Source organism: Acartia tonsa, chromosome 12 (assembly GCF_053477335.1).
Source record: "Acartia tonsa isolate MP-2025a chromosome 12, ASM5347733v1, whole genome shotgun sequence".
Lineage (NCBI taxonomy): Eukaryota > Metazoa > Arthropoda > Copepoda > Calanoida > Acartiidae > Acartia > Acartia tonsa.
In genome coordinates, this window is record NC_137271.1 from 11,797,095 (window position 1) to 11,824,949 (window position 27,855).

A 27,855-nucleotide genomic window follows, 5' to 3' on the forward strand; every position below is an offset into this window, starting at 1 on the left:
TCCATAGCGTTACGGACTGACTGACGGACAGACAAATTGAATTATAGAGTAGCTTCGCTACTAAAAATTACGTTCTATTCCAAATCTTTATAGGGATAAAATTATATTTCTAAAATGTTTATTTCAATTCCTTGCCTAATAACATTGAGTATATATTTAACTGTATAATATTTGTGATTTATGATAGATGATTTGGATAGATAATTAGACAGTATTTAATGTGTGTAAAATTCGTTATTTGGTGTTTTCACTCAAAGTGCCAGTTGGACACTGATATCCCCCACCGAATTTTCAAATAAATTATAATGAAAGAAGGGGTAGGGTATTTCCCCCTTATGTCTAACTCATGCGGGAGGCCCATTACCCATTACTCAATAATTTATTTTTTTTCTTTTTAAAACGAGAGGGTAGGGTCGTCTTATATCTCTCAAAGCTAAATATATAAAACTTTTTACAACAAAAAAATCTATGAAAAGGGTAAATATAAGCATTCATTTTGATTCTTTGTTTTTTATAAGATGACACACAAATTTAGGGATCGATTTTGTACAGTGCATATCCTGAACTATGGTATTTTCTCGTGTTTTACAAATATATTTTTACAAATGTTCTTCTGAAATGTCCCAACAAAATTATTTAAAACCAAATATTAATATAAATTATCTTGTACATTATAAACTTGTGTACAATCTCGGAGTACTGGTTAGCTGTCACCCTAATAAGATATTATATCCTTGTAAGTATAAAAGAAACAAAATGGCTGGGGGTAATATATGTACGATTTGTAGGTCATATGCGAAATACTGAGAGGGTTGTTAGATCGTCGTTGGGGATGTAATAGGTTTAAATCTCGGTTTAACACTGCGTCATAACCAAAGACGTAAAAAATGGTTCCTACTGCTGCTATGTCAGATGCGCGAAATTAATAGATAGAATATGGTGGTAGTAGGATCTAAGTTTTATAAATACATTGCCCCTTTCTATCCTAATATTGTAAACAAAACATTGAGCTAAGTACAATATTAATATTCTTCCTGAGTAAATAAATATAAACTTATTTTATACAAGGATTTCTTCATATATAAAGAAAGTATTTTTATCTAACTTAGGGGAATGAATATAGATTATCAGTGGATATATTGGCAGGGGGGGGGGGGGAATTGTCGTTAATTTAGGTTGCTAACATGGAACTCGTTTATTGGCCAGTTCGTCCATAAAGTAGGAGGAAAGGGGATAGTATAAAGGGAGTGGATGGGGGTGTGGTTATTTCAGACCCGCAGCGAGTTTTACTTTATACTGTAACATTAAATTCTGGTGTAACATCCAAGTAATAATAAATCCATTACCATGGGTTAGTGGATATGAAAAATACAAATCCTTGCATGAAAGTATTACGATGTTTTAATGTCTGTCACAATTTATTGGAATAGTTATTTCTCGCATCGTATTATAAACACCTTTCCGCGGATATAGAATGTACAATTATAAGATTAAAACCAGTTTTTTTAGCCCCGAGGTGCCGAAGGCATTGTTTACTTAAAAGGCCATTACAAACTACAACATGTATTTTTTCATCATGGTTCAGAACCATTTTGATCAGGTGGAATTACATAGTATTTAATGAAGTGCATCCAAGCCTTTTTAAATTCAGGGGGTAAAAATCTAATTAGTGGAAGTAAAATAGCGCACAAAGCGCGCATAATTGTTTTGGGGGATTATTAATTTTTTTGGGGGTAAATACCATCTCCTTTATGGTTAAATTTTATATATTTATATTGAATTCGTTTTGGGAGGTAATCACTCCTTTACCCTCCCCCTCTTGGACGTCCCTGTCAGTCCGACCAAACGTGTAGAAACAATCTGACCACATAATTGGTGAAACGTGAAAAAATTAGTTTTTTTTCACATTGGGAAAATGACATCGTCCAATTGTACAATTTAATTGACCAATGGTAAAATGTAAACTGGCCTATCATTGGTCATTTGTATTTTATTACGTCATTTTTATAGGCGCTATAAGTTGCTTCATCTGATTGAGCATCTAGGTTATTGAATGTATTAAAAATGTGACGCTACATGTGAGCACAGTACATTGAATAGAATTACACATAGACAAGCATGCACAATTTTAATAATTAATTGCAAGTATCACTGGAATAAAGTAAAAGGTAATTATAGTTAGTCATTTATCGCATTGTATCATAGAGAACATTCCGCGTATGAAAACTTAATGAATTAAAACTCATAAAATTAATTCCAGTTTTGTTGATCCTGAGTTATGAAAGATCCTTGAAAACAAAATAGGATTATTTTTTTGTGGAACATTGTTTCTTAAAGAACATGTTTTAATCCAGTGAAAATAAATCAAATTCAGAGCCATACTAAAAATTAATACTAATAGGCCAAAGGTATTTTTACGCTCGATAGCCGCGCGTGAGCTGAGTTTGAGCCTCAGTGAAATTGTAATATTATAGCTTTAAATATTAGCCGACTGCCGAGCCCTGGTTATTTTAGTTAGTACTCAATACTCTTTTTTATACCAACCATGTACAGACATCTAAAGTTAAACCCCATTAGAGGTCTAGAACAGTTATTCATCTCATAGCTTTCCGCGAGTATTAAAATAAAAAAATATGAGATTATAACCAGTTTCCTAACCAAACCTTGAATTAATTTTATGAATGTTATTTCAGTATGTTTGAGAACCGGCTTTATTCTAGCGGATACTAATCGGTTTTGAATATACACTGTTAATTATTTTTCGATTATGAAAGGAAACTCAAAATTACATTCTTCCTATTATCTTAGCAAATAGACATCCAATTACTGCAAAGAACGACATAAACATATACTTCAAAAAAAATTTATATCCGATAAAGATCATAAAAAAAACACATCAGGAAGAAGACACATTTTATGGTGGTTTTTGGTTTATAGGTTCTTAGGACGAAAATTTTGTAGAAGGTGGAAATAGTAAACGTTTTTCTCGTATTCATTCGAATCCGGTGGATAGGAACCGGTTCTCATCCATACGAAAAAACTATGTCTAGCATCGTATTATAAACCGCTTTTTACGAATATAAAAATGTACAATCATATGATTAAAACCAGTTATTTTAGCCCGTGCCTTCGGCACCTCGGGGCAAAAAAAATGGTTTTAATCTTATAATTGTTCATTCTATATCCGCAGAAAGCCGTTTATAATACGATACGAGAAATAACTATTATACTATTTTGAAATACTTTATCCTAGAAAAATGCTTTAGTTAAATGCTTGTACTTTAAAATTACTTAATCTTAATTATTGTAGGTGCTTCAAATTATTTCTTCCAAGAAAAGCTAATAATTGCATGTGTAGTGTGTACTGTGTAAATTCGATATATTATGTTCTCTAATAAATTGAAACGCGCAGCTGGCTAAAATATCGATACCTGCTATCCACCCTTATTTCCCCATCACCTCCCCTATTACTCGATAAATGGACTGACCAAATTAAAGGCCCATGTGAGCAACCTAAATTAACGACAAATTTTCTCTTTTCAATATATCCACATATATTCTATATACGACCGTGGCTCAACACGTAACGCATCCACTCGTCGTCCGGAAGGTGATAGGTTCGATTCTAGGCCCGACACCGCGTCATATCTAAAAATGTTTCCTACTACTGCTATGTTAGGTGCGCGACATAAATAGTTAGAGAAGGGGGAATACATTGGTCTAAAGCAGGCGCAACTCACTACCATGCACAGTTAGGACTTCTCAGACAAAGGTCGTGCAATCCAAGGGTTGGGCAAATGGACGCTATACTCCGCAATCATAGGGCTTAGGCCAAGGGCTGACAACCCTATCCTATACCCATAAAAAAGCCACATTGTTATAGAAACTGTGACAAATTGTCAGGGGCCTTTGCTTGCTCCCCCTGTGGAGTGAAAAGGGCTTGTTACTGTTACTGTTTATATTCTACTAGCGGCTTCGCCCCTAGCCTCTAGGGGCTTTGACCCAAGAGGTGATCAAAAATTTTTTTAGCAAAATTCGTAAAAGGACCAAGGAAATCTTCAAAAAAAGAAGAAAAAAAAATGGGGGGGGGATTTTTTCTTGTTTTTGGGGGGGTTGGGGGTGTCCCACCCCCCAAGAAAATAGCCTAAAACCACCACAGGACCAGTAGGTATATTCCCTGAAGAGTAGAATCCAATCGATTCAGTGGTTACCGAGATCTTAAGGGACGGACAGACAGACGGACAGACAGACAGACAGACAGACGGACGGACAGACATCATTCTACTTTGTATTATAGATATCCATTGCTGTGTAGAAAAGACGGGCATGCTCTTTTTGTTGGTAGGGTACAGAATATTGAAAAGGATAAAATGGCTTTCAACCCCAAGTTATGCTCTATGAAATGTCTATAATTATATTGAAGTAAAACCAAGACGCGTAGCGCCAAATTTTTTGGTCTTTGTTTCAGGTGATTATATGTTTTGTCTATTACGGATGGTGGAGGGTTTAATACTATAATTCAAAATCTCCCGCCCTACTTTTACTTTTACTTTGTAATATAGCATTAATCCGTCCTATTTGGATAACCTATAAAAGAGGACTGGATAAACCACTATTGCATGCTTACTTTGATTTTATTATAAACAAAAATATACCGGATTACGAAATCAAACGTACTATAGACAATCAACTCTTTCAGTGCACGATCATTTGTCTGGATGCTACAAACTGTGCATATGGTAAGGAGTTGAGCCTGTTTTGGGCCAAGGCATTTCCTTTTCGCTAGGGTTGGGCCGGATACTTTTTTTGGCCGGATACCGGATATCCGGCTGATTTCAAATGCCGGATATCCGGCCAACGCCGGATATCCGGCAAATATCCGGTTATCCGGCCAAATTACCGGATATCCTGCCGGATAACCGGCCAAATTACCAGATATTAAAGTAGTAAAAAAAATTTCTTCAGAAATCTTATATAAATTTACATCAAGTTAAACTTATTCAGAAAAAATGTTCTTCTAGCTTCAATAATACGAAAATTATAGCCATTTAAGATTTTAAAAAGCAAAGATTTTTTTGTGTAAAGTATAAAAAATATTAGAGCCGGATATCCGGCCGGATAGTTTCAATATCCGATATCCGGCCGGATATTGAAAATGGCCGGATATCCGGCCGGATATCCTGCCCAACCCTACTTTTCGCCTAGTGGCTTTAGAAATAACGTAACCACCTACTAACTTATTACATGTGCTATAGCTAAAAAACAAGGATTGCAACATCCATAAGTAACAAATCTAGGAAAAAGCGATTTACAGAGCAGTTTTTATGTATCTTAATATTTATATTTTTTTGTAACATTACTGAAAGACCGAAAGACCAAGTAAAATAATATTCTGAATCCTTATAGGTATGGTGAATCTTCTTAAAAAGTCAAAAGTCTAAAACTTGAACAGAAGCCTATAAAATCCACCTTCTCCCCCTACTTTACAAGCAGATTATATAAATTATAGAGTAGCTTCGCTACTAAAAAACTCTAAAAGTTAAACACAGATTAGAAGGGATGATAAGCTTTATTACGATTCTAGAAAAATACAAATATTAATGATGATTTCAAATCTGATTTTTAAGAAAATACTATATCATGGTTTTACGTAATCAAATCCTACAAAAAAGGGAAAATATATCAAAAAGTAGATTAAGTATTGTTTATGAATATAAATTTTTTATTTTCAAAAATATTTTTATAATTAAATGTTACTATAAATAACTTAAAATTGTCCAAAAAGTATGATATTTTAAAATATATAAACTTAATAAACATTGTACATCAATTATTATTTCAGACAGATATAAAATATATATTTATCGCATCGTATTTTAGACAGCTTTCCGCGGATATTAAAATGAAAAAGAATATAAGCTTAAAACAAGGTTTGCTTGCCCTGATTGGCCGAAGGTCCGGGATAACAAAACTGATATTTATGATATTTATTTTAATATTCGAAGAAATTTTTTTGTAATCGATGCTATACATGATTTTTCATTATCAACCAATTAAAATTATCGGTTTAGAAGCCATACTGGAAAAAATTCTTACACTGCACTGTTTTGAAATATGTTTCTAAAAGAAAATTTGAATATATTTTGGCTCCAAATGAATCTATACAAAACTTTCTATGATTTCTTGGAATATAAAACAATCCAACATGTTGATTGAAAAGAGAAAAAAGTATCTCTAAGTAAGGGGACAAAATTTAAAAACAAAATGTTATCAAAATCAAATCTATTTTGTTTTCTATTAATTCTTCAGTGATTAACAACTTAAGATCAATAAGATATAAAAACTAAATAATACATTTTGTCTATATGATAATCATTTAGAAGATTTCGGTATAAATAGATTAAAATGTAAGATTTTTCAGAAAAAGATATTTTTTATCGTTTACTTAATTAAAAAAAAATATCATTACAATAATATGTTTATTCTCCTCCGGGTGACTCCGCAATCTTGTATAGGGTCAGGGAAACGTTCTAAAATCATTAAAAATTTGTAAACATATATTTGAAAAAGATGAGCATTTTGAAAGCATGCATTTCAATGAAAACAGTAAAAGTGTCTAACTATGACGTCAGAAAAAAAAACAATTTACCAATAAGAAGCCAGTATTCACTGTGATAAAATATATAGCGGCCTCTCATTGGTTAATTGTTAACTTTTTCTGACGTCATAGTTAGACACTTTTACTGTTTTCCATTTCAATAAAAAACTATCTATCTATTATACCTTATCGACAAAGCTATCAGGAGTATCTGTTTATTTTTCAATAATAACTATCTTGTATCTATCTATTTATCTGTCTGTCTGACTGTCTATCTATCTGTCTGGCTATCTTTCTATCTATTATACCTTATCGACAAAGCTATCAGGATTATCCGCATGTATTTCAATAAAAACTGTTTCACACACGTTATCATCGTCCTCGATCTAAAAAATTATTAAAAATATTAAAAATATTAAAAAACAGGGATCTAAAGGGATAAGACAATGAAAGATAATGATAATAAACCAAATAATCTCTTTTAAAATGTTTTTTATTGAAAAAATTGGTCACTACTATAGTTTGGAACCAACCAATTAAAATTCAGAAAAAGTACTAAAGTTTAGAGCCAATGGAAAAGATAACGTGGTTATAAAACTTTGGGTACCAGTTTAAATCACAGTCTAATATCCCCTCCCGCCCACAATATATGATTAATGATGACAACATTCATAAGTAGCAACGCATAGATGAAACAAGGATGACAACATCCATAAAAGCGAAGCACTGAAACGGTAGGACAAACGGACATTAATACTCTTATAGTGTAAGAACTGAATAATCAGAATATAAATGTACAAGAGTCGAAGCAAAGTTGTAAGTAAAATTGTTGAAAAACTGCTTAATACAGAATAATGTTTATGGACATACTTACATTTTTAGGACTTGATTATAGAGTTGCTGCGCTTATAACATTATACTTTGATGTCCCAGGAATCAATATACCAAAAATCAGGTAAATCGGATGATTAGATAACATAAAAATTTGTTCTTAAAAAAGTAAAAAAATCATCATGTTTAAAATGGACGTACGGACATTCTGGTAATGATTATAGAGTTGCTACGCTTTCTAAATCGTACCTAACTACTACAGGAATCATCATGCAAAGTTTGAAATCGATAGGACAATTCTAACATGCCTAAATTAACGAATAAAAGCTATCTATCTCGGACGGACGGACGTACGGACGGACGGACGGACGTACGGACGGACGGACGGACCGACCCTAATTATAGAAAAGCTTCGCTTTTAACAAGGATGACAACATCCATAAAAGCGAAGCACTGAAACGGTAGGACAAACGGACATTAATACTCTTATAGTGTAAGAACTGAATAATCAGAATATAAATGTACAAGAGTCGAAGCAAAGTTGTAAGTAAAATTGTTGAAAAACTGCTTAATACAGAATAATGTTTATGGACATACTTACATTTTTAGGACTTGATTATAGAGTTGCTGCGCTTATAACATTATACTTTGATGTCCCAGGAATCAATATACCAAAAATCAGGTAAATCGGATGATTAGATAACATAAAAATTTGTTCTTAAAAAAGTAAAAAAATCATCATGTTTAAAATGGACGTACGGACATTCTGGTAATGATTATAGAGTTGCTACGCTTTCTAAATCGTACCTAACTACTACAGGAATCATCATGCAAAGTTTGAAATCGATAGGACAATTCTAACATGCCTAAATTAACGAATAAAAGCTATCTATCTCGGACGGACGGACGTACGGACGGACGGACGGACGTACGGACGGACGGACGGACCGACCCTAATTATAGAAAAGCTTCGCTTTTAAAAACATACTGATTTGTCATTAAAGTAATACAATAGAGGGGGAAGGGGTTAAATAACTGTATGCCCCTCCCCGTGGACGTTTTTGCCGACTTTCGATTGTTTAATTGTGTCTTTAATAGCATCGGAAATAGTATCACAGCCAAGTTGCTACAAAATAGCAGAAACCAATTTGCTAGCAAACGAAAAAGGTCTCCAACACTAGATCCAGGTAAATGTCTGAGTTATTAGTCTATACCTTGTTTATTGTTTTGTCCTAATTTTTCATACAACGGTTTTTAGACTTAAGACAGGCATTTGACTATAAATTATCCAACCTGGAAAAGTCCACTCTTAAAAACAAAAGTTGGAGTTTTGACACCAAGAATTCCCTCTCTGGATCCAATACAACAAACCTATAAAGAAACAAGATTATTTTTCATGAAAACTGATGCCTTTACAGTTTTTTTAAATTTAACACACCAAAGAAATGATGAAGAGCATTGAAATCCTTTTTATTAATTGGTGGAAGAGCCGAACACTAGATGCCTTTTTATCAAAAAAGGAAAAAAAAGATTACTGTCCTTTCGTGTACAGACATTTAATTACCATTAATTTAGATCCTGACAACGTCATAGGATTGAAGTGTATTCTTCTTTCCGCGCCTTCTATGGCTTATGAGGAATTATAATCATAACAAGGATGACAACATCCATAAGCAGCGAAGCACTAAAAATTCGAGGAAGGACAAACATAAAGATGAATTATAAAGAAGATGTTCAGTCGATAAATGTGATATAATTCATAGAAATCACGAAACTTTCTGATGTAACAAGAACAAGGATGACAACATCCATAAAAGCGAAGCACTGAAACGGTAGGACAAACGGACATTAACACTTGAATAGTGTCAGAACTGAATAATCATAATATAAATTCAAAAGGGTCAAAGCAAAATTGTAAGTAAATTTGTTAAAAAACTGCTTGATACAGGATAATGTTTATGGACATACTTACATTTTAAGGACTTAATTATAGAGTTGCTTCGCTTATTACATTATACTTTGTTGTCCCAGGAATCAATATACCAAAAATCAGATCAATCAGATGATTAGTTCACATAAAAATTTGTTGTTAAAAAAGTAAAAAAAATCAACATGTTTAAAATGGACGTACGGACATTTTGGTAATGATTATAGAGTTGCTACGCTTTCTAAATCGTACCTAACTACTAAAGGAATAACCATGCAAAATTTGAAATCGATAGGATTATTCTAACATGCCTAAATTAATGAAAAAAGCTATCCGTTACGGACGGACGTATGGACGTACGGACGGACCGACCCTAATTATAGAAAAGCCTCGCTTTAAAAAATATTTTTAATGTCTTTATTTGCATGACTGACAGACTGACGGACAAAGTAAATTATACACTTGATGCCCATTTCAATTTTAGCTATTTATCTTCAATAGCAGCCGAGAAAATCGCAATTCCCCCATGGCGTTAAGGTCTGACTGGCAGAAAAAGTGAATTATGGAATAACTTTGCTAATAAAAAAATCAGATTATCTGCAAGTTATATCATTAAGGGATAGAAATTAGAATATAACTTTTATTTCTAATGTACATTTTTTACCTACAAGCAGCTACGCCCCTAAAAGGATCTAGGGGCACTTAAGGAGGGGAGGGGAGGATTAAGTCGACTCCATCCATCTTTTAATTTTAAGATTAAAAAAGAAAAAGAAAAGAAAATGTATTTTTGGGAAGAGGTAAATTTTATTGAAAGGGTGGGGATACCCTCCTCGAAAATAGTCAAAAACCTTCCTTGAACTTAAAATAAGCTCCACTGTAAATTGTACAGACAAAAAAAGCTTACTACTTTATATAAAAGGAAAAATAAAGATTATGAAAACATATTCAATTTCTAAATCCGGATTCTTAAAGTTTCAAAAGGATTTTATGTTAAACTCGTAATTGTCAGCTTATGGACTCTTAAGAAATATTTTAAAAAGATTTTTATTTCTTGATAAACTATTTTATAAATCTTTAATTCGAATTTAAAATAATTTTTTTTTTATAATACACGGAAAAACAATAAGAACGTATTAAATATTGATCATAAATAAGAGAGTAGAGCAGCATTAAAAGTTGCAAATTTATTGGACGAAAAACTTATAGCAAAATGTTTGGTATATCAAAATTCTATTATAAAATGTAGTAAGCTCTTTTTTTAACTGTAGTTAAGAATCTCTCTAACCGCGGAACCGATACGATTCTCCTTTACAGTGAAGCTTTTTTTAGGTACAGGAAAGGTTTATAACTATTTGAGGGGAGGGTATCTCCAACCCTCCCAAGTGTTTTCACCCCTGCACTGGATCAAATTTACCCCCTCCCAAATTTTTTTTCACTTTTTCTTTATAAAACTTAAAGGAGGGGTCGGCTTTAGTTGCCCCAAGAGGCTTCTTTGGCATACCCCTTGGTAACTAAATATATTAGTTTAATATGGCCTAATTTTATACCCCATGCACTTCCCTAGGAGGGAAAGGTACAACCCCCATGGAGCTGTTTTTTTTTTGAGGTGAAAGGAGGGGGTTGGGAACCACCCTATCTATGACAAATCTAGGAGTGCTCTACTAAGCATGGTTAAACATTCTACAAGATATCTTTGAAATAATCTGGGCTAATGAATCTACTAAATTGTACAGATTAATTAAGGTTCACAAGTATTTCAGTTTGTAACTTGGGGGAATAAATATATACGGCGAAATTTGAGACGAATTTTTCAACGATATATTTTTTAGAAAGCTAACTTGAAGCTAATAAAAGTGGCTGACCCAGATTATGACGTCAAAAAAATTAACCAATGAGAGGCCACTAAAAATTTTAACATTGGTAAATTACAGTGTATACTTTTTTTTGACGTTATAATCTGAGTCAGCCACTTTTACTAGCTTCGCTAACTTTATTCAAAGAATTTTATATCCAACTTATTATGTTTTGTCGTATGCTTCACATTATACGAGGGGTTTGGAAGGGAGTGAAAGGGGATAAAATTTCGTTAATTGGCCCATCCCTTAATAGCATAACCTACCTCTCTTTCCAGCATGTTGCTGGCAATCTTGACTGACAGGAAGGCATCCTGAAGGATTCCAGATATAAACACGGAATAAACTCCAGGCTCCTGAAATATTGATTAATATATCAGAGCGAGAGGTGACAATGGGTTGTTAATTACACTAGTTACAAAAATTTTATAATAATGTTTTCCTATTCGTTTGCTTAACAACTTTGGGAACTTTTGCTGAATTTTTATTTGTTGGTTTATTAAGTTGAATGTTCAAACGTTTCAACCACTAATTTTTATCTAAAGAAGGGTTAATATTTTGTGTAATCATTGGAGATTTTCGTCAATTTATCGGCCTTATAATTTAGAGTATGGTGAATGGTTTGGCCAAAAAACAGGCGTACCTCATTTCCCTGAACAGTTAGGACTATAGGAATTCCAGACAATTAAGGTGCGGCAAGGGGCCCGACTGTTAAGGGTTAAAATGAATAAATCTTATCTATCTCTCTCTCTCTATGAATATAGAGATATTAGACAATCATTAACTCTAATCCAGATTTTTCAAAACATTAAGCTTAAGTCGCAATTACAATATTAATCTGTATATTTTAAACCTACCTTTTATATTAGCGAAGCTACACTATAACTCACTATGCATATCCGTCCGTCTGGCGTCAGTTTGTCAAGTAGGCAATGTGGTTTAATAAACTTCTGTTATTTCTATAATTCACTTGATTTCTTTTCTCAATTAGCGCATCCGCTCTTCGTCGGGGGAGGTGATAGGTTCTAATCGCATCCTGACCCCGTGTCATAACTAAAGACGCTAAAAATGGTTCCTACAGCTTCTATGACTGGTGCGCAACATAAATAGTTAGAGTAGGGGAAATACCTTGGCCCATAAACAGGTGGAACCTCACATGAAATCGACGCCCCAATTCGGTAATTCCAACTCTAAAACTTATTTTGTAATTTGTCCATTTATTAGTTCTCTATGCTGCATTATTTATGGATGTTGATATCCTTGTTAATCAGTTATTAAAAATTAATTATTCGTTTTAAGAATTATAATCTATGATCATCATAGCTTAATGTTGAATTATATCTTTTTAACACTTAAATTGAAATCATGAAGTTGGAATTTTAAAATATGAATAGCAATGTTTTAAAATATATTGAAAAATACAAGGATTACTTATCCTTGGCATTTTTCTTTTCAATATGTTTAGAAAAATACAGAGTAATGTTATTTTCACAACCTTACCCTCTATTTTTTAATTTTATTGGAAATTAATTATTTTGAATTTTGTCTTTATACTTAGCCATAACTTGATATATTGTCTTTTTATATAATGTTTTAATGTTGATTAATGTCAACGTAAATATGAGGTCAACTAGTCCCTAGATGTCTTTAGGGGCACTTAGGAGAAGGGGGAAGTCGTGCTCTGCTTTTTAAAAATGGTAGAGGGGGCATTTTTTCTAGGGGCGATTGAAGGGCGGAGGTACCCTTCCTGAAAATAGTTTTAAAAACTACTTTAATCTACAAGAGACTTTACTGAAAATGAGAGCCATATCGGTTCAGTGGTAAACAAGACTTTTTGGCAAAAAACACATCCTGTTACTATGAGGGATGGAAAAAAGGGATGGCCCCTGACATATTAGCGAAATAACGATGCAGTAGTCATGTTGTCATACAAAAAAAATTGAGTGGAGACAATGGACTTTTAAATAAACTGGTCCCCACAATTTTTAAATCACGTCCTCTCATTCGTTGACTTAAAAACTTGGAACAATTATTAAATCTTGATTGGTTGCATCAAACTTTTATTTAGAGACGGAAAACTTTTTGGGGACCATCGTTTTAAATGTCCCAAGGGACATACAAATGACTAGAAACGAGAAAATGGCCTGAAAATTAATAAAGAGTGGGAAAATAATATGGTTACAATAGCTAAATAATATTGGATTTGTATAAAGTATTGCAATAGTTTTTTACCTTATTTATTATTGATAAAAAAAATCAGAAATTATTTGATTCATGAATTTTCTATAAAATAGTATACATTTTCATTTAAAAAAAAAAAATTCCATATTTTCCTTATTTATTATTGATAAACAAACAAAAATCAGAAATTATTTGATTCATGAATTTTCTATAAAATAGTATCACATTTTCCTTTAAAAAAACAACATTATAGTTAATGCTAATTTTAAAGTCATCTAAAGTATTTTTATTTAGATGAAAATTAAATAATTCTTAATTAAAGCCAAATGTTGATTTTCAAATCATAATACATTATAAAACATTTTTATAAACGCGTTATCAATCGACTCAAAAGTTGAATTTTGATTGGTTGGTTCCAAACTTTAGTCATTTAAAATGATAATTCTAGTCTACAGAAAATATGATTTTGTTTTTCATAATTGGGTATGAACATTAATTTATTGTCCATTGTCTTATTTCTTTAGATCCTGCTAGATTTTTTTACCTGGATAACAAATTGATCATTTGCATCATCCCAAGGCATTTTATTCATAGCTGTGAACCTAAAATTATTATTCTTTATTGTTTGAACACATAAAAATCAACTAGTGACTGCGTCCCAAGCATTTAGGGTTTCTATATTCGAACAGGTGAGGGAGTGGGCAGTAAAATAGCCTCAAACCAACCCAAGAATTAAATCCTATTACAGGATGTTTTCTGCATCTTCAGATCTCGCCAACCTCTTAAACGCGATGGATCTCCTTTACATTGAAGCTTCTAATTGGTCCAGGAAAGGTTTACTTCTATTTTAGTAGAGGTTATCTCGACCCTCCCTAAAGAAGTCCTTGAAAAAATGTGCCCTACCCTTAAAATTCTTTTTTACTTAAAAAAACATTTCAATGAAAAGTGGAGGGTCGACTAATCATCGTAGAAAAATATCTATATTACGATGCTATACATGGTTTTTCAATATGGCTGAGAACCATTCAATACAAAGGATATTAATCGGTTTTGAATCCATACAGGAATATTTTATCAAATCAAATAATCCAACATTGGTAAATTGTGTTACCTGTCAAATTTGACGAGTCCATTTCCTGTCATGGGTGTCAGGGTCATGCAGTCCACATAGGGTCGGTCATTCGTCATTATCAGGCTGTCCATGATGGGTCCAATGTCAGGATGGTTGGGGTCCAACGCGTGGGCTGCGCCACCTCCATTTTGTGCTCGCACCTCGTTTATCTAGATAAGTTATCAATTAGGTCAGTTGGGACATTTTTCGCTCCTAAACTATAAGTACAACAGAAATCGTTTTTATATTTAAAAAACTAGAGTTCATAGCGGTTCTAACGGTATGCTTAACATTTTTCTACTAACTTAAAATTAAAAGGGTCCACATTTATTTTTGCTCACCCGGCCTTTAGATTTAAAAATTAGCATGTTTAATAAAAAACCTTTGTGGTAAAAAAATAGAATAAAACAAGGGCCCAGCAGCCTCAGTAGCCTAAAGAAGCCTTAAAATTAGCCTCCAACTTCCATTAGACTAAGCCTTAGCCACAACTCAGATTAAACCATCTTCATCTGCGGCCACTCTTATTCTCACATTGCTTCTAAGCCACACTTAGCCCAAAAGCTATTTAGTACCTTCAACCAATTTTTATTTCAAAATGTATGTTATTTTATGTGGACCCTAATATACAGAACAATATAATTTTATACCTTAATGCTAAGATCAGCAACTGCTTTGTCCAAATCTTTCTTGGTTGAACATTCGGTCTCAAGCTTACGAACTAAAACAATTGTATATGATCACTTCAGCTGCCAAATATTGAAAAAAGGTTGGCTTATTATCGGCTGGAGATTGATAATAAAAACTGGAGGCTTCGCGCTTACCACAAAGAAGTGGTAGAAAGGGGATAGAAATAGAGCCTCAAATCGACTTCTTGACTTGTGTTTAGAAAAAATAGCCTGAAACCGAACCAGGAGGTTTATAAAGCTTTCCTAAAAAGGAAAACTTCATCAAAACAGTAGATAGACAAAAAAGTCTTCATGTAATATGATTAAAATAGTGTGGAAAGAAGCTTTATAGAGCCTATAAAAAAGAGGAAAAATTTAAAACTTTTGGCCGAATGACGCCGTGTTTCATTTCATTCAGTAGGTTTTTTCATTTTGTGGAAGTAATTTGCTTGCTTATGAGTATTAAGACATTGCATGGGTCCGAATTATTGGTTCAACTCTACAGTGAAGCTTCTGAAAGGTTTAGGGAAGGTTTACAACTATTTATGAAAGGGTATAACATCCTCCAGAAAGAAATCGCCCATAGAGAAAATTTAAAGGAAGTGGTCGACATCAATAACCCCCGCCCAGCCTATCATGTGCCCCTAGAGGCCTCTAGAAGCGTATCAACTAGTTGTTATACATTTCCTTTAAACAACAAAGTAAAATATGCACAGTAACCTATTTTTAAAATCCGTAAAGGTTATGTGTTATAAGTAAAAAACAGTAGTAGAACGATAAAAATTTATGTTAACTTAAAAAAAAATTTGTCTATAGTTCTTTTCAATAAGAAATACACATATTTAGTGAATATTATCGTTCTACTACTATTTTTAAGCCTTAAAACACACACCTTTACGTATTCTACCAGAAACCTACCCCTCTTTTTAAAGTTTAAATTTGGTAATTATTATATTGTACCTGTTTGTTGAAGATGGTCTGAATCAGCTGAATTGGTAGATTTTTTACCAGAATCCAATTTTCCTTAAATAATTTTACAAAAATTAATTAGAGAGCTGGCAAGAATAAGTATTTTAGTAACAGGGAATTTTTTGGTTCTTTTTTTTAGTTTTGAAGCTACTCTATAATTACAAATATCCGTCCGTCCGTCCGTAAGACACAAAGTGAGAGAAACGTGATTTTATCAGCTCCTATTCAAGATACACGGCTTAAACTTGTAGCTTAGTGTCTAAATAATCAGCTATGTGACGTTATAAAAATAAGGGGGATGAGAGGAGAAGTGGGAAAGAAAACCCCTGCAAAAAAGATGGATAATCCCTCATTTTTATGACGTCACATCCCTGATTTTTTGAGACACTTTGTACAGCTACTTAAACTTACTAATATTATGGACCATAATTAATTATAAACATCCATGGCAGTTGGAATGCTTTTAAGCAGATAAAAAGTTAATTGTGCTTCGCTACTTATGGATGTTATCATCCTCGTTTTATTTATTTTAGCTGCTGTGCTCATTGAATCTAGAGAGAGGGTGTTAAAATAGCCTAAATCAAATCCAAGACTTAAATTAAAGATATAATAGCCTAAAACCATCCTTTTTTATTTTTTGCAAGCTCATGATTGTACTTAAACTTTTTGCAATTAACTCACTTAACTTTTAATATGATAATTAATTTTAAACTTTTTCCAGACAATTATATACTTTTTAACTTGTATTTAACCTAAATTCTTTTGTTGTACTATTTAATCTTGCCTTTTTAGTAATAATATGTTGTACCAAAGTAGGATATAAAATCTAATAGTATGCTAAATATTTTACTAATAGTACAATAGATAGTACTGCACCCCCAATTGTGATAAACAAAACCTCAACTAATATTCAACCAATACCCCCTGAGTTTTCCTACCTGGATGTTTATGTTTCATTTATGTACTTTTGACTTTAAAAAGACGTTTGATTCGTCTTATTTCAGTAAAAGTGACTGATTAAATGTATTCTAAATTGTACCTTTAGCTAAATGTTTAGAAATCAACAAGCAAAGTTTAAAATCGAAAGTACGACGCTTACACTAAATTAACGATCAGAGCTATACGTACGTGCAGAGGGACGGAATGTATTTTAGAAAAGCTTAACTTTAGAAAAGGGGGAATGCATTATCATTTAACCTACCGACTTTATCGGAGACATCCTTAACCGACTGTTTAACGGCTGTAACTGCTGTTTCTTGACTGCTTAACTTTGTCTCCAACTTTCCAATATTATCCTTTAAAACAAGATTAGTTAATTATGAAAACTGATGCCTTTTAAAAATAAATTAACTTACTGCCCCCTCGTGCTAAGTCATACATAACTTATAGAAATTATATACAGGCAAAACAAGTTTAACATCAATACCTATGACCTGTGGCATTTAGATTCCCAAGGGACAAACAAATGACGAGAAAGCACTAATTTTTTTAATTGATGGAAGAAGTAAAAACTATATGTCTAAAAATTAATAATATTTTTTTTCATCGCATCGTATTATAAACATCTTTCCGCAGATATTAAAATGAAAAAAAATTAAGTTTAAACTGGGACTAATTTTAAGATTTTTATTCAAATATTCGAAGAAATTTTAAGCTTAAGATAAAAAAGCCCTAACTCTTTATAAATTTAATAGGATATGTGTATAAATACCTTTAGTTGATTACTGAATTTATCTAGTTCTTTCTTTATATCAGCCGATGAATCATCTTTCTTTCCTATAAAAAAAAAAGCAAGGATTAAAACATCCACAAGTAGTAAAGCACAAAAAATCATGAATGGACATACGGACAAAGTGAGTTATACAGTAAATGTTCAGAAAGTGAAAGAATATGCGAAAACTTTATAAAAGAGGCATGGTCGACAAACAGTTGGGCTAAGTAAATTCTATGCTTGATACTCATTGGTAAAGGGAATTATCAAATTATCAGCCTTCTATCCTTAATAACAGTCGAAAAAATAACATTTTCCCATAGCTCTACGGACGGACTGACAGATCGCTACTAGTGATATAGATTATTTTTAAAAGTTTGTCGTAACTTGTTGATTTATATAATATCTCTTTAGTAGCAAGGCTACTATATTATAATTCACTTTGTTCATGATTATGTCTTCCTTGCTTAATTTTTGTTTGATTTTGTTACCAAGTCCTGTTAAGAAAGTCGTCATTTTAATTTCATATAAAGAAACACATTTTTGGCTTCTTATTATAATAAATTTAATACGACTATGTTATATTTTTGAAAACTATCTTTTATGCTTTTACGAATAATCAATTAAAAGAAACTGGATGAAAAACACCTATTATTAAAATGAAAACACTTAGATACAGAATAAATTCTGACGAGTAGTTATATCGAATAGTTATTTATTTCATTTGTATTAAAGGCAGTTTTTCGCGGATATAATAATGAAAAATTTTTAAGTTTAAAACCAGTTTTGTTAACCACAAGGGGCCGAACGCCCGGGCGAGCAAAATTGGTGTTAATTTTATGAATATAATTTTGATATTTATTAAAAATTGTCTGTTGTGCGATGCTATATATCATTTTTCAGTATAGCTTAGAACCAGTTGTAATCCAGCCGATATTAATCGGTTTCGAAGCCACACTGGAAAATAAATGAATTTTGTTGCACTGCCTTTGTTTAGGAGTCTTAACAGTAAAAAGGAAGCGCATGTCCATAGAATCCTAAGTCTGGCAAAGAAGCCGTTTTTCTTTGCTTTTCTGTCAAAAAGAAATCAAACGTCCGTCTAATGGCGATGCTCTGAACCACATTGAAATTATGTGGCAGATTGTGACTGACCTGTGGCAGATTTACAAATTACCCAAATAGAGTAATAAATCTATTTTGACTATCTGTAGAAGATTTATCTGATTGATCATCTAGAGTAATACCTCTAATGTGACCACATTACCTGTTGATTCAATTAGCACATTGATCATCTAGGATTATAACTCTATTGTGACTGAATTACCTCTGGAAGATATAGCTGATTGACCTTCTATTGTAATAACTCTATTGTTACTTTATTGTTACGTAGAAGATTTTGCTGATTGATCATCTAAAGTTATAACTCTATTGTGACTGAATTACCTGATTGACCTTCTATTGTAATAACTCTATTGTTACTTTATTATCCGTAGAAGATTTAGCAGCCTGACCATCTAGAGTAATACCTCTATTGTGACTACATTACCTGTGGATTCAATTAGCACATTGATCATCTAGGATTATAACTCTATTGTGACTGAATTACCTCTGGAAGATATAGCTGATTGACCTTCTATTGTAATAACTTTATTGTTACTTTATTGTTACGTAGAAGATTTTGCTGATTGATCATCTAAAGTTATAACTCTATTGTGACTGAATTACCTGTAGAAGATTTTGAAAATTGACCATAATATATAATAACTTAATTGTGACCCTTTTATCCGTAGAAGATTTATCAGATGGATCATCTAGAGTAATACCTCTATTGTGACTAATTACCTGTGGATTCAATTAGCACATTGACCAACTAGTATTATAACTCTTTTGAGACTGTATTACCTCTGGAAGATATAGCTGATTGACCTTCTATTGTAATAACTCTACTGTTACTTTATTATCCGTAGAAGATTTAGCAATTTGGCCATCTAGTTTAATAACTCTATTGTGACTTTATTACCTCTGGAATATTTTGCAGATTGATCCTCTAGAGTTATAACTCTATTGTATTACCTGTAGAAGATTTAGCTGTGTCCTCTACTTTGCCTAATCTTGTAATCACGCCCGCTAACTTTGTATCTGCACTCTTAATAAACAAATTAAATTAAATTAAAATCATGAGTATAATAGTAATTTTCTATATGTTATAGTATTATAGACAGATTTCCACTGATATTCGGCCCCTCTAGGCTAACAAAACAAGTATTAACTTTATATCATACAATACTATACACGGCGTTTAAAAAAAACTGCGTTTTCCGGTTTGAGAAACAACCAGAAGGAATACGAAAAAAAGGAAAATAGGTCCATATTCTATGTAAAAATGTACATCGGATTTACTTAAGGTGTTTTTTGATATCTCTAAAAATGCGGCTGTACTGATTGGTACATGTAGGGGAAAAATGCTTGATGTTGAATATGAGATATCAATTAGATTGAAATAACTTGTATATTTTGCAACATATTGTTTCAAAAGTACAATATCAAAGTAGTAAAAGCTTAAATCAATGTCCCCATATGAAATTTTTTACATATTTTCTTTTTTGGCTCCATACAAAGACCTTTTTAGGTTCTTCAGAATTTAGTTTTTTTCTATTTCTCTTTGACAAAGTCATTTTTAGAAAAAAATCTCTATTAATACTGTGTGCATTGACAAATAAAACAAGTCACTTTTATTTCATTTCAATATCTTTAAAAATAAGCAAGTTAGCATGGTTTGAAATTGTTCGTAAAAAGTGCGTTTTCATTAATTACTCATGTTTTATAAGATGATCTCTTATAATCTGTCAATCAAATTAAGAGATTAAGAGATTAAGGGGGGAGGGGCGAGGAACGAATATGAACAATTTTAATACTAAGAATTAAAATCCAAGCAAAAAGAATATTGATTTTTTATTTTAAAAAAGGCATTTTAAATTAAGTTTTAAATGTAATTATTAGATTATTTTGAAGTTTATGTTATAATGTTGTTTTCAAGTAAAAAAAAGGATTAAATTCAACGTTATAGCATAAAATTCTTTAAGAATACAATAACACACACACACGCAGTTTTTTTTGAAACGCTGTATATAATTATTCAGTATGATTGAGAACCGATTCTAATCCAGAGGTTAGCAATCGGTTTAGAAGCCATAGTGGAAAAATAGATCAGAGCTGAATATGTACAATATTAAATCGGACCTTGACTTTACCTGTCATAAAATGTTTACATGAGATCTTTTCTGCAGAATTAAATATACAACCTTTTAGGTTTTCTACCGTAATCACTTTATAACGGTAAATAACGAAGCAAATTTATTTTTAATTTTTCTGAATTTTTATTTCGAAAAACTTTGCTTTTAATATCTCAAAATACCCCTCTGTAATAGGGTTAATAATAAAACTCTTACCGCAAATTTAGTGTCACAGTCTTTATTTAATTTTGTCATGTCTTCCTTGAATTTCAGTATCTTCGTATCTGTCAGGGTTATTCTAAAAAACGGTTCTTCAGTAATATGACAATCGACGAAAAATTATGTACACCCCTTACAAAATTTTCCGTTCTGTAAATGATAATTTTTGGTGTAAAATTTTTTTGACTAAAGTTTTTTGCAACCCAATCAAGATCTAATAAATTTACCCAAGTTTTTCAGCCAACGAATGGGAGTGTACACTTAGTCGTTCAAGAGTCGGGTTAAAGGGATGTAAAAAATAATTTTTACACCCCTCAAAAAAAACTTGGCCGTCTCTGAGTGTACAGTACAAAAAAAACAATCTATCGTCTATTTTTTTATCTATTAAGATCTCTAAAAGTTAAGAGATTTGAAATTTGTGCTCTTTTAAAACCCTATTGAAATCTGACTGAAAGAGAAATAATTTTATTAAAACAAAATCCATTATAGCACCTCAATAACATCTCAATATAGGCTAAGCAGATGAAAAGTTGTGCTATTCAAAAAGGCAGAAATTTTTCTAACTGTACCTTTTAAGCAAATAATTTAAAAAAAAACACCTAAAACTGGGGGAGGGGGGTAATTGGCTCCCCCCTCTCTGAATATCGTTAAAAAGATATAATTATTTGTATACTCTAACAAAATATAGGTTTAACTCAAAAAATACATAATAGGTAATGTAAAAAAATGGACCTTTAATTAGCCTTAACCAATTTATATTATGACCGTTGATTGGACGTTTGTCTAACTTTATTCCCTAGTTATATAGTAGTATAGCTATTACTTAGAACTATAATGTATCAATAAACAAACGCAGGAGTCCCAAACGTCGGAGTGGACAAACGCAGGAGTGGACCCTTAACCTAACCTAACCTATTTTAAATCATATTTTAGGTTTTTTAAATGCCTAACCCCTGCGGGGGGCTTATTTGTATATTCATATCTTAACCTAACCTAACCTGTATAGAAATACTTACTTAAAGTAAGTAACTCCTGCGTTTGTCCACTCCGACGTTTGGGACTCCTGCGTTTGTCGTGGAACGAATAAAAGCATAATTTAATAAACAAATTAGTGCTTTCCCACAACGTGCCTATAAGGCAATGAAACCCCTCCCCTTATTTTTAAAATAAATTGGAAAAAAGAGGGAGAGTTCGTTTTTTCCCCTAAGCCTAACCCCTGTAGTGCCTATACCTGCGCTGTTCTAACCCTGCGGGCTAGTACTTAACATTACCTAACCTAACCTTAGCTAAAGCAATAAACAACTTATTATAAATAAGAGAGGGGGGGCCCGGGGGGGGGATTGATTGCTCGACAATGCACTTTAAAGGAAATTACCAACAAATCTAAAAATCATTTTTATTTTGAAAAATTCTCAAAAAGCTAAATGTTGTCTGGATCGAGTAAGATTTTGAAATACTATAATTCCATAATAATCATAAAGTACTTTTTTATTTTGTGTTTATCATTATTTGTTGTTAATTATTGTAAAAACCAAAGCTTTTCTATAAATAAATTGTATCGGTCCACCCTTCCGTCGATCCGTTCGTCCATCCGTAAGTAACGGATACCTCATATCGTTAATTTAGACTTATTAATAAACTTTGCATGATGATTCCTGTAACAAGGAATAATATTATAATCGAAGCAATTCTATAATCAAATCCTTAAATTGGTAAGTTTGTCCTTCAACATTACTCTGTATTCAAGTAATTTTGCAACAAATATAAATACCTTTTTTGTTTAGAATTTAAGTTCTGACATTCTACAAGTGTTATTATTCGTTTACCGTCTGATTTAAGAGCTTCGCTTCTATTGGCGTTGTCATCCTTGTTAGTAAAGTATATATTCATCAGTCAATCTATCCATTACTTAATCCATCTGTCTATCCATCCATCCATCTATATATCCCTCTGTTTATCTTTCGATCAGTCTATAAATCCACCATTTCATATATCCATTCATCTATATATCCATCTGTCTATCTGTCTATCTATCTATCCATCTATATACCCATACGTTTATCTATCAATCCATCTATTAATCCATCTGTCTATCCATCCATTTATATACCCATCACTTCATCTATCCATCCATCTATAAACTCATCTGTTTATCTATCTATCCATCAATTTACCCATCTATTTTTCTATCTATCCATCTATCTATGCATCTATCTATCCATATATCTATCCATCTATCTATCCATATATCTATCCATCTATCTATCCATCTATCTATCCATCTATCTATCCATCTATCTATCCATCTATCTATCCATCTATCTATGCATCTATCTATCCATCTATCTATCCATCTATCTATCCATCTATCTATCCATCTATCTATTTACCTGGTATTAAAATCTTCTTTACACTTATCAACTTGTTTTGTGAGCTCATCTTTGGCTGTCTTCAGTTTTCTTTCACATTCTAAATTATTATTTTATGGAGAAGCTTCTTTTTAGTCTTTTTTTGTGCTTTCAAAAATAGGGGAGTAGATAGTTTTTGTATTTATGGCTAACCATGCGGGTGCTACCCTTCACTAAATATAACCTAAACTCACCTACCCTAAAGTAAAAAAAACAACACACGAAACCCCCCCACCCATTTTTTAAAATTTATTTCAAAATAGGGGTCCTCCTTATTTATGAATAATAAGTAATCTAAAACTGAACTATGAGAACAGGATGATTTTTTTCCATTTATTACAAAATTTAATGTTTTGTCTATAAAAATAATAAAATTAATTTTAAAATTATAAAAATTCTTTAACTCCATTGTATTACAGTTTAAAGAGCATTATTACCTTCCTATTTATTTACTTATTCTGTTTAAACTTATGTAAATGTTACATGTTTATATCACAATATAATTATCTTATTAAAATTAGATATAGTTAATATATTAAAAAAAATATTTGAATATGTCCTAAAAAATTTGTATCATCAGCTTTTGCAATTGCCAACCCAGGTTATAAAAGTACCAAACCATGCAAAAATTACGTAAGTAAGTGTAGTAATAATGTTTTTGTATGCTTTATGTTGTAACACATATCTATCTATCTATTCTAATGGCAATAGAAACAATTTAAGGATTCAGGACGTGGGATAGAAAATAAGGTTACCAACGTATTCTACTTGAAAACAATTTCTTAGAAATATTTTGCGGGGGGGGGATAATAATGAAATGATTAAATATTCAATGGTTTCAGGATTTAATGAAAAACGTCACTCCCCATGAAAATTAAATAAAATCATAGAAGGGTTATTAACATAAGATTTTATTTATTTATTTTTTGTAGATTTCTTATGTGATTTTGAAGGATTTTTCGCAAAAACAATTTTGGCGAGGAAGCGGTGCAGTGACCCTATTTTTTTTTTAAGAATCCACCTCTGGTTACATTTGAATCAGGAATAAGGTATAACCAACAAGGGAATTAAATCTAAAATAATATTTGGGGGGCAAATGGAGAGGTCGTCAATTTTACGATATGTTGCCCCCCAACGACAGCTAAAAAACACGTATAGGTTTCGTGATTTTTTTCCGAATTAATTTCGTTATTGGTATGAGCTGCATTTGAATATGATACAAACTAAAACTGGCTTGAATTGGACTTTAGGTAACTAACTACTAGATATTAACCTGAGTTATCTGCTGGTTTATTGGATGCTAATGTCTTCTCAATATCAGTTATATCTGTGCGTATTTTCTTCTCTATATCCTCCTGAAAATCAATAAATTTTCATGTAATTGTAGCTTTGCTTTGCTAATGGAATAACACGAAGCACATCCACTCGTTGTCGAGAAGGTTATAGGTTCGAATCTTGACCCAACACCGCATCATAACTAAATAGATTAAATATGGTTCCTATGGCTGCTATGTCAGGTGTGCGACATAAATAGTTAGAGTAAGGAATATATTTACCATTTGCACAGTTAAGATTTCCAGACAAAGGGCGTGTAATCAAAGGGCTGGTTTTCCGAAGGGCGTTTAAGCATACAATTATACAAAGTAAGCAAGATTTTGCTAAGAGAAAAACCAAAATAAAATCTCGCAAAGGATTCCGTCCTCATAGGCTATCCCCCATCCCATAACAAATATACCAAAACCATTGTTAAACTGTTTTAAAACTATTTTTGAATGGGGGGTCAAAAATATACTAGGACACCTATAGAATCAAACTGCAGAGCCCAAATTTGAATTAAGTCCCCAATAAACTTTTTTGGGGGGATTTAAAAATTAATTAATACTGTTGCTCTGGTTATTTTTACCAGAGCAAAAGGTCTGTTTTTACTTCGTGTAATATTGTAACTTAGTAAACAACTTTATATAATTCACTTTATATTGATACAATAAAAAAAAACATTTTTCTAAAACAATTAGGTAATTTAACTGAAAAATCTGACATAATACAATAAAAAACATAATGCTGAATTTAAACCAATATGAAATCTTCTTTCATTTCAATTCTTTATAATTTCCGAAAGAGTGTTTTCACAAAGTGACTTTTTTCCAATGTGGTTAAATAATTTTTATTTAATTAAAATGAAAAGAATGAAAACCATACACATAAAAGATACATACTTTTTATAAATATTTTTAAAAATAAGTTTGAATAATCTTATTTTAATTTATATTTGTATATGTGACAAAAATAAATTTGTTGTATTGCATTAACGTTTGTTGTCATCTTACATTATTTATCCCTTTACAGCCAATTTTTATGTGTTTTAAATAAGTGAAAGAACACAAACATGTTAATGTTAATTCATTTTTATATTGTAAAGAATTAATTTTTTAATGAATTAATTTAGATGAAATCAAAAGGGCTAATTTTACTCTATACCAGAATACAATATTTATGAAGAAAGACACTCTAAAAGCTGAGTTTTTTACCCACAAAGGAAAGAAATATCACGATTCAGTAAAATTTATTTAATCTATTGTAAAAAATAAACTTTAAAATCCTAATAAAAATCGATGTGGGCAATTGTTCTCATTTTTGGCTTTGCAGTATGATTCTACAGGTGTCAAAGTATATTTTTGATATATATTTCAAAAATAGGTTAAAAACAGTTTAAGGAGTAGAACCATTGCATTTCTAAAAAAACTCTCTTTTTATGAAATATTTTGAATAAATTCTTACTTTAAGTTTATCACACTTGTTTTCTGTATCTGTTTTGAGTTTATCCATGCTTGTCTTAATATCCTGTTCAATTTAGATAATTAAAATAATTAATAACCTTTACAAGTTTTGATAGATGTATGTATATACTATAGATATTATACTATTTAAAGTGGTAGGTTTTTTTGGTCTAAAACCGATTGAGTTCTCTATTAAGTCCTAGTCTTATTTTTAGATTAAAGCCTTGAGTTAGTTTTAGGCCATTTTTCTGCCACCTTCTTAACCCAATAAGGACAAAAACCCAGGATAGTAGAGGCGCAGCCACTAGTGTTGTAAAAAATGAACAAAAATGAAATAAATAAAAGAAAATTGTAAATAAAATTCTACTTCTGATATAACATTTAAGCCTACTAAAGACATTATTTTATTTGTTAAGTAAGGTACTGAAAATGTGTATTTTTTTCAACAGAAAAAAAATAAGTTTAGTTGGCTTTATAACGTATATCTAAGTGATGTGCTGAAAATTGATTGCCTATTTCTTCAATAATTTCCAAATGAGTACAGCAGATAACCCAAATATTGCGAAACCTATTTAAAGCTACTCTGGTCAAAGGGAAAAGCGATATAATGTATAAACGATTTATACATTATACATTCAAAATTTTAATTTTTCAAAGAAGTTGTATCAACTTTTTGCTTTTTATTTAAGATTTTAAGTAATTTAAGTTTTTTAAAAAAATAATTAAGTCGGTTTTAAGGTACTAAAACGCAACAAAATAAAAGAAGAAAATAGCCAGTATGAACAAAAATAGTAAGATCTTTAATTTGACACCTTACTTTTAAAATTCTGTTGAGTAATTGTTGAAAAAATCTATTTTTTTAACCTCGGTTTAATCAAAACATTAAACCTAAATATTTTCTCATACAGACATAAAAAATATGGGTTCATATATACCATTAGAATGAGAAAAATAATATGAATCCATTGTAAGCAAAATTGAAAAAGTTTTAAAAAATTGTAATAAAAAATAGAAAAAATAAAAAAGTTATTTTAAGAATTGTAACTACTAAACTAGCAAATCACAAATCGCAAAAATTGACGAATCGGGAAGCTTAATCTATAAAATTAACCTATAGAATTGCCAGAAAAAAAGGAGAACGTTCATACAATATATACAATAGATACTACAATAAATATAGTGATATTAAAGAACATGTAAAGAATGAAAAATTATGAACAAATATGCATCAGTCTGTTTATAAACTTCAAAACAATGCAGTTAAAAATACATTATTGTTTCTTGTGTTTAAAAAATATCTGCTACATTGCATTGTCTTTTGTTTAGGTTTTTTTTCAGGTTTGGTTTAAGCTAACCCTTTAAAGCCGAAAAT

At 31.5% G+C, this 27,855-nt stretch overlaps 1 protein-coding gene across 1 annotated transcript; it reads right to left on the reverse strand.

The window, feature by feature from the left end:
- Positions 1-5,550: 5,550 nt before the first annotated feature.
- On the reverse strand, positions 5,551-26,545 carry LOC145333761 (uncharacterized). Its single transcript, XM_080178987.1, has 15 exons — positions 26,485-26,545; positions 24,980-25,061; positions 23,689-23,767; positions 21,296-21,377; positions 19,920-19,992; positions 17,847-17,911; positions 17,337-17,430; positions 16,127-16,189; positions 15,149-15,219; positions 14,502-14,671; positions 13,935-13,992; positions 11,476-11,565; positions 8,723-8,800; positions 6,907-6,984; positions 5,551-6,530 (listed from the first exon to the last, which is right to left on the reverse strand). The coding sequence occupies exons 1-15, from the start codon at positions 26,530-26,532 to the stop codon at positions 6,480-6,482; spliced, it is 1,182 nt and encodes a 393-aa protein (XP_080035113.1). The 5' UTR covers positions 26,533-26,545; the 3' UTR covers positions 5,551-6,479.
- Between the last annotated feature and the right edge of the window lie 1,310 nt (positions 26,546-27,855).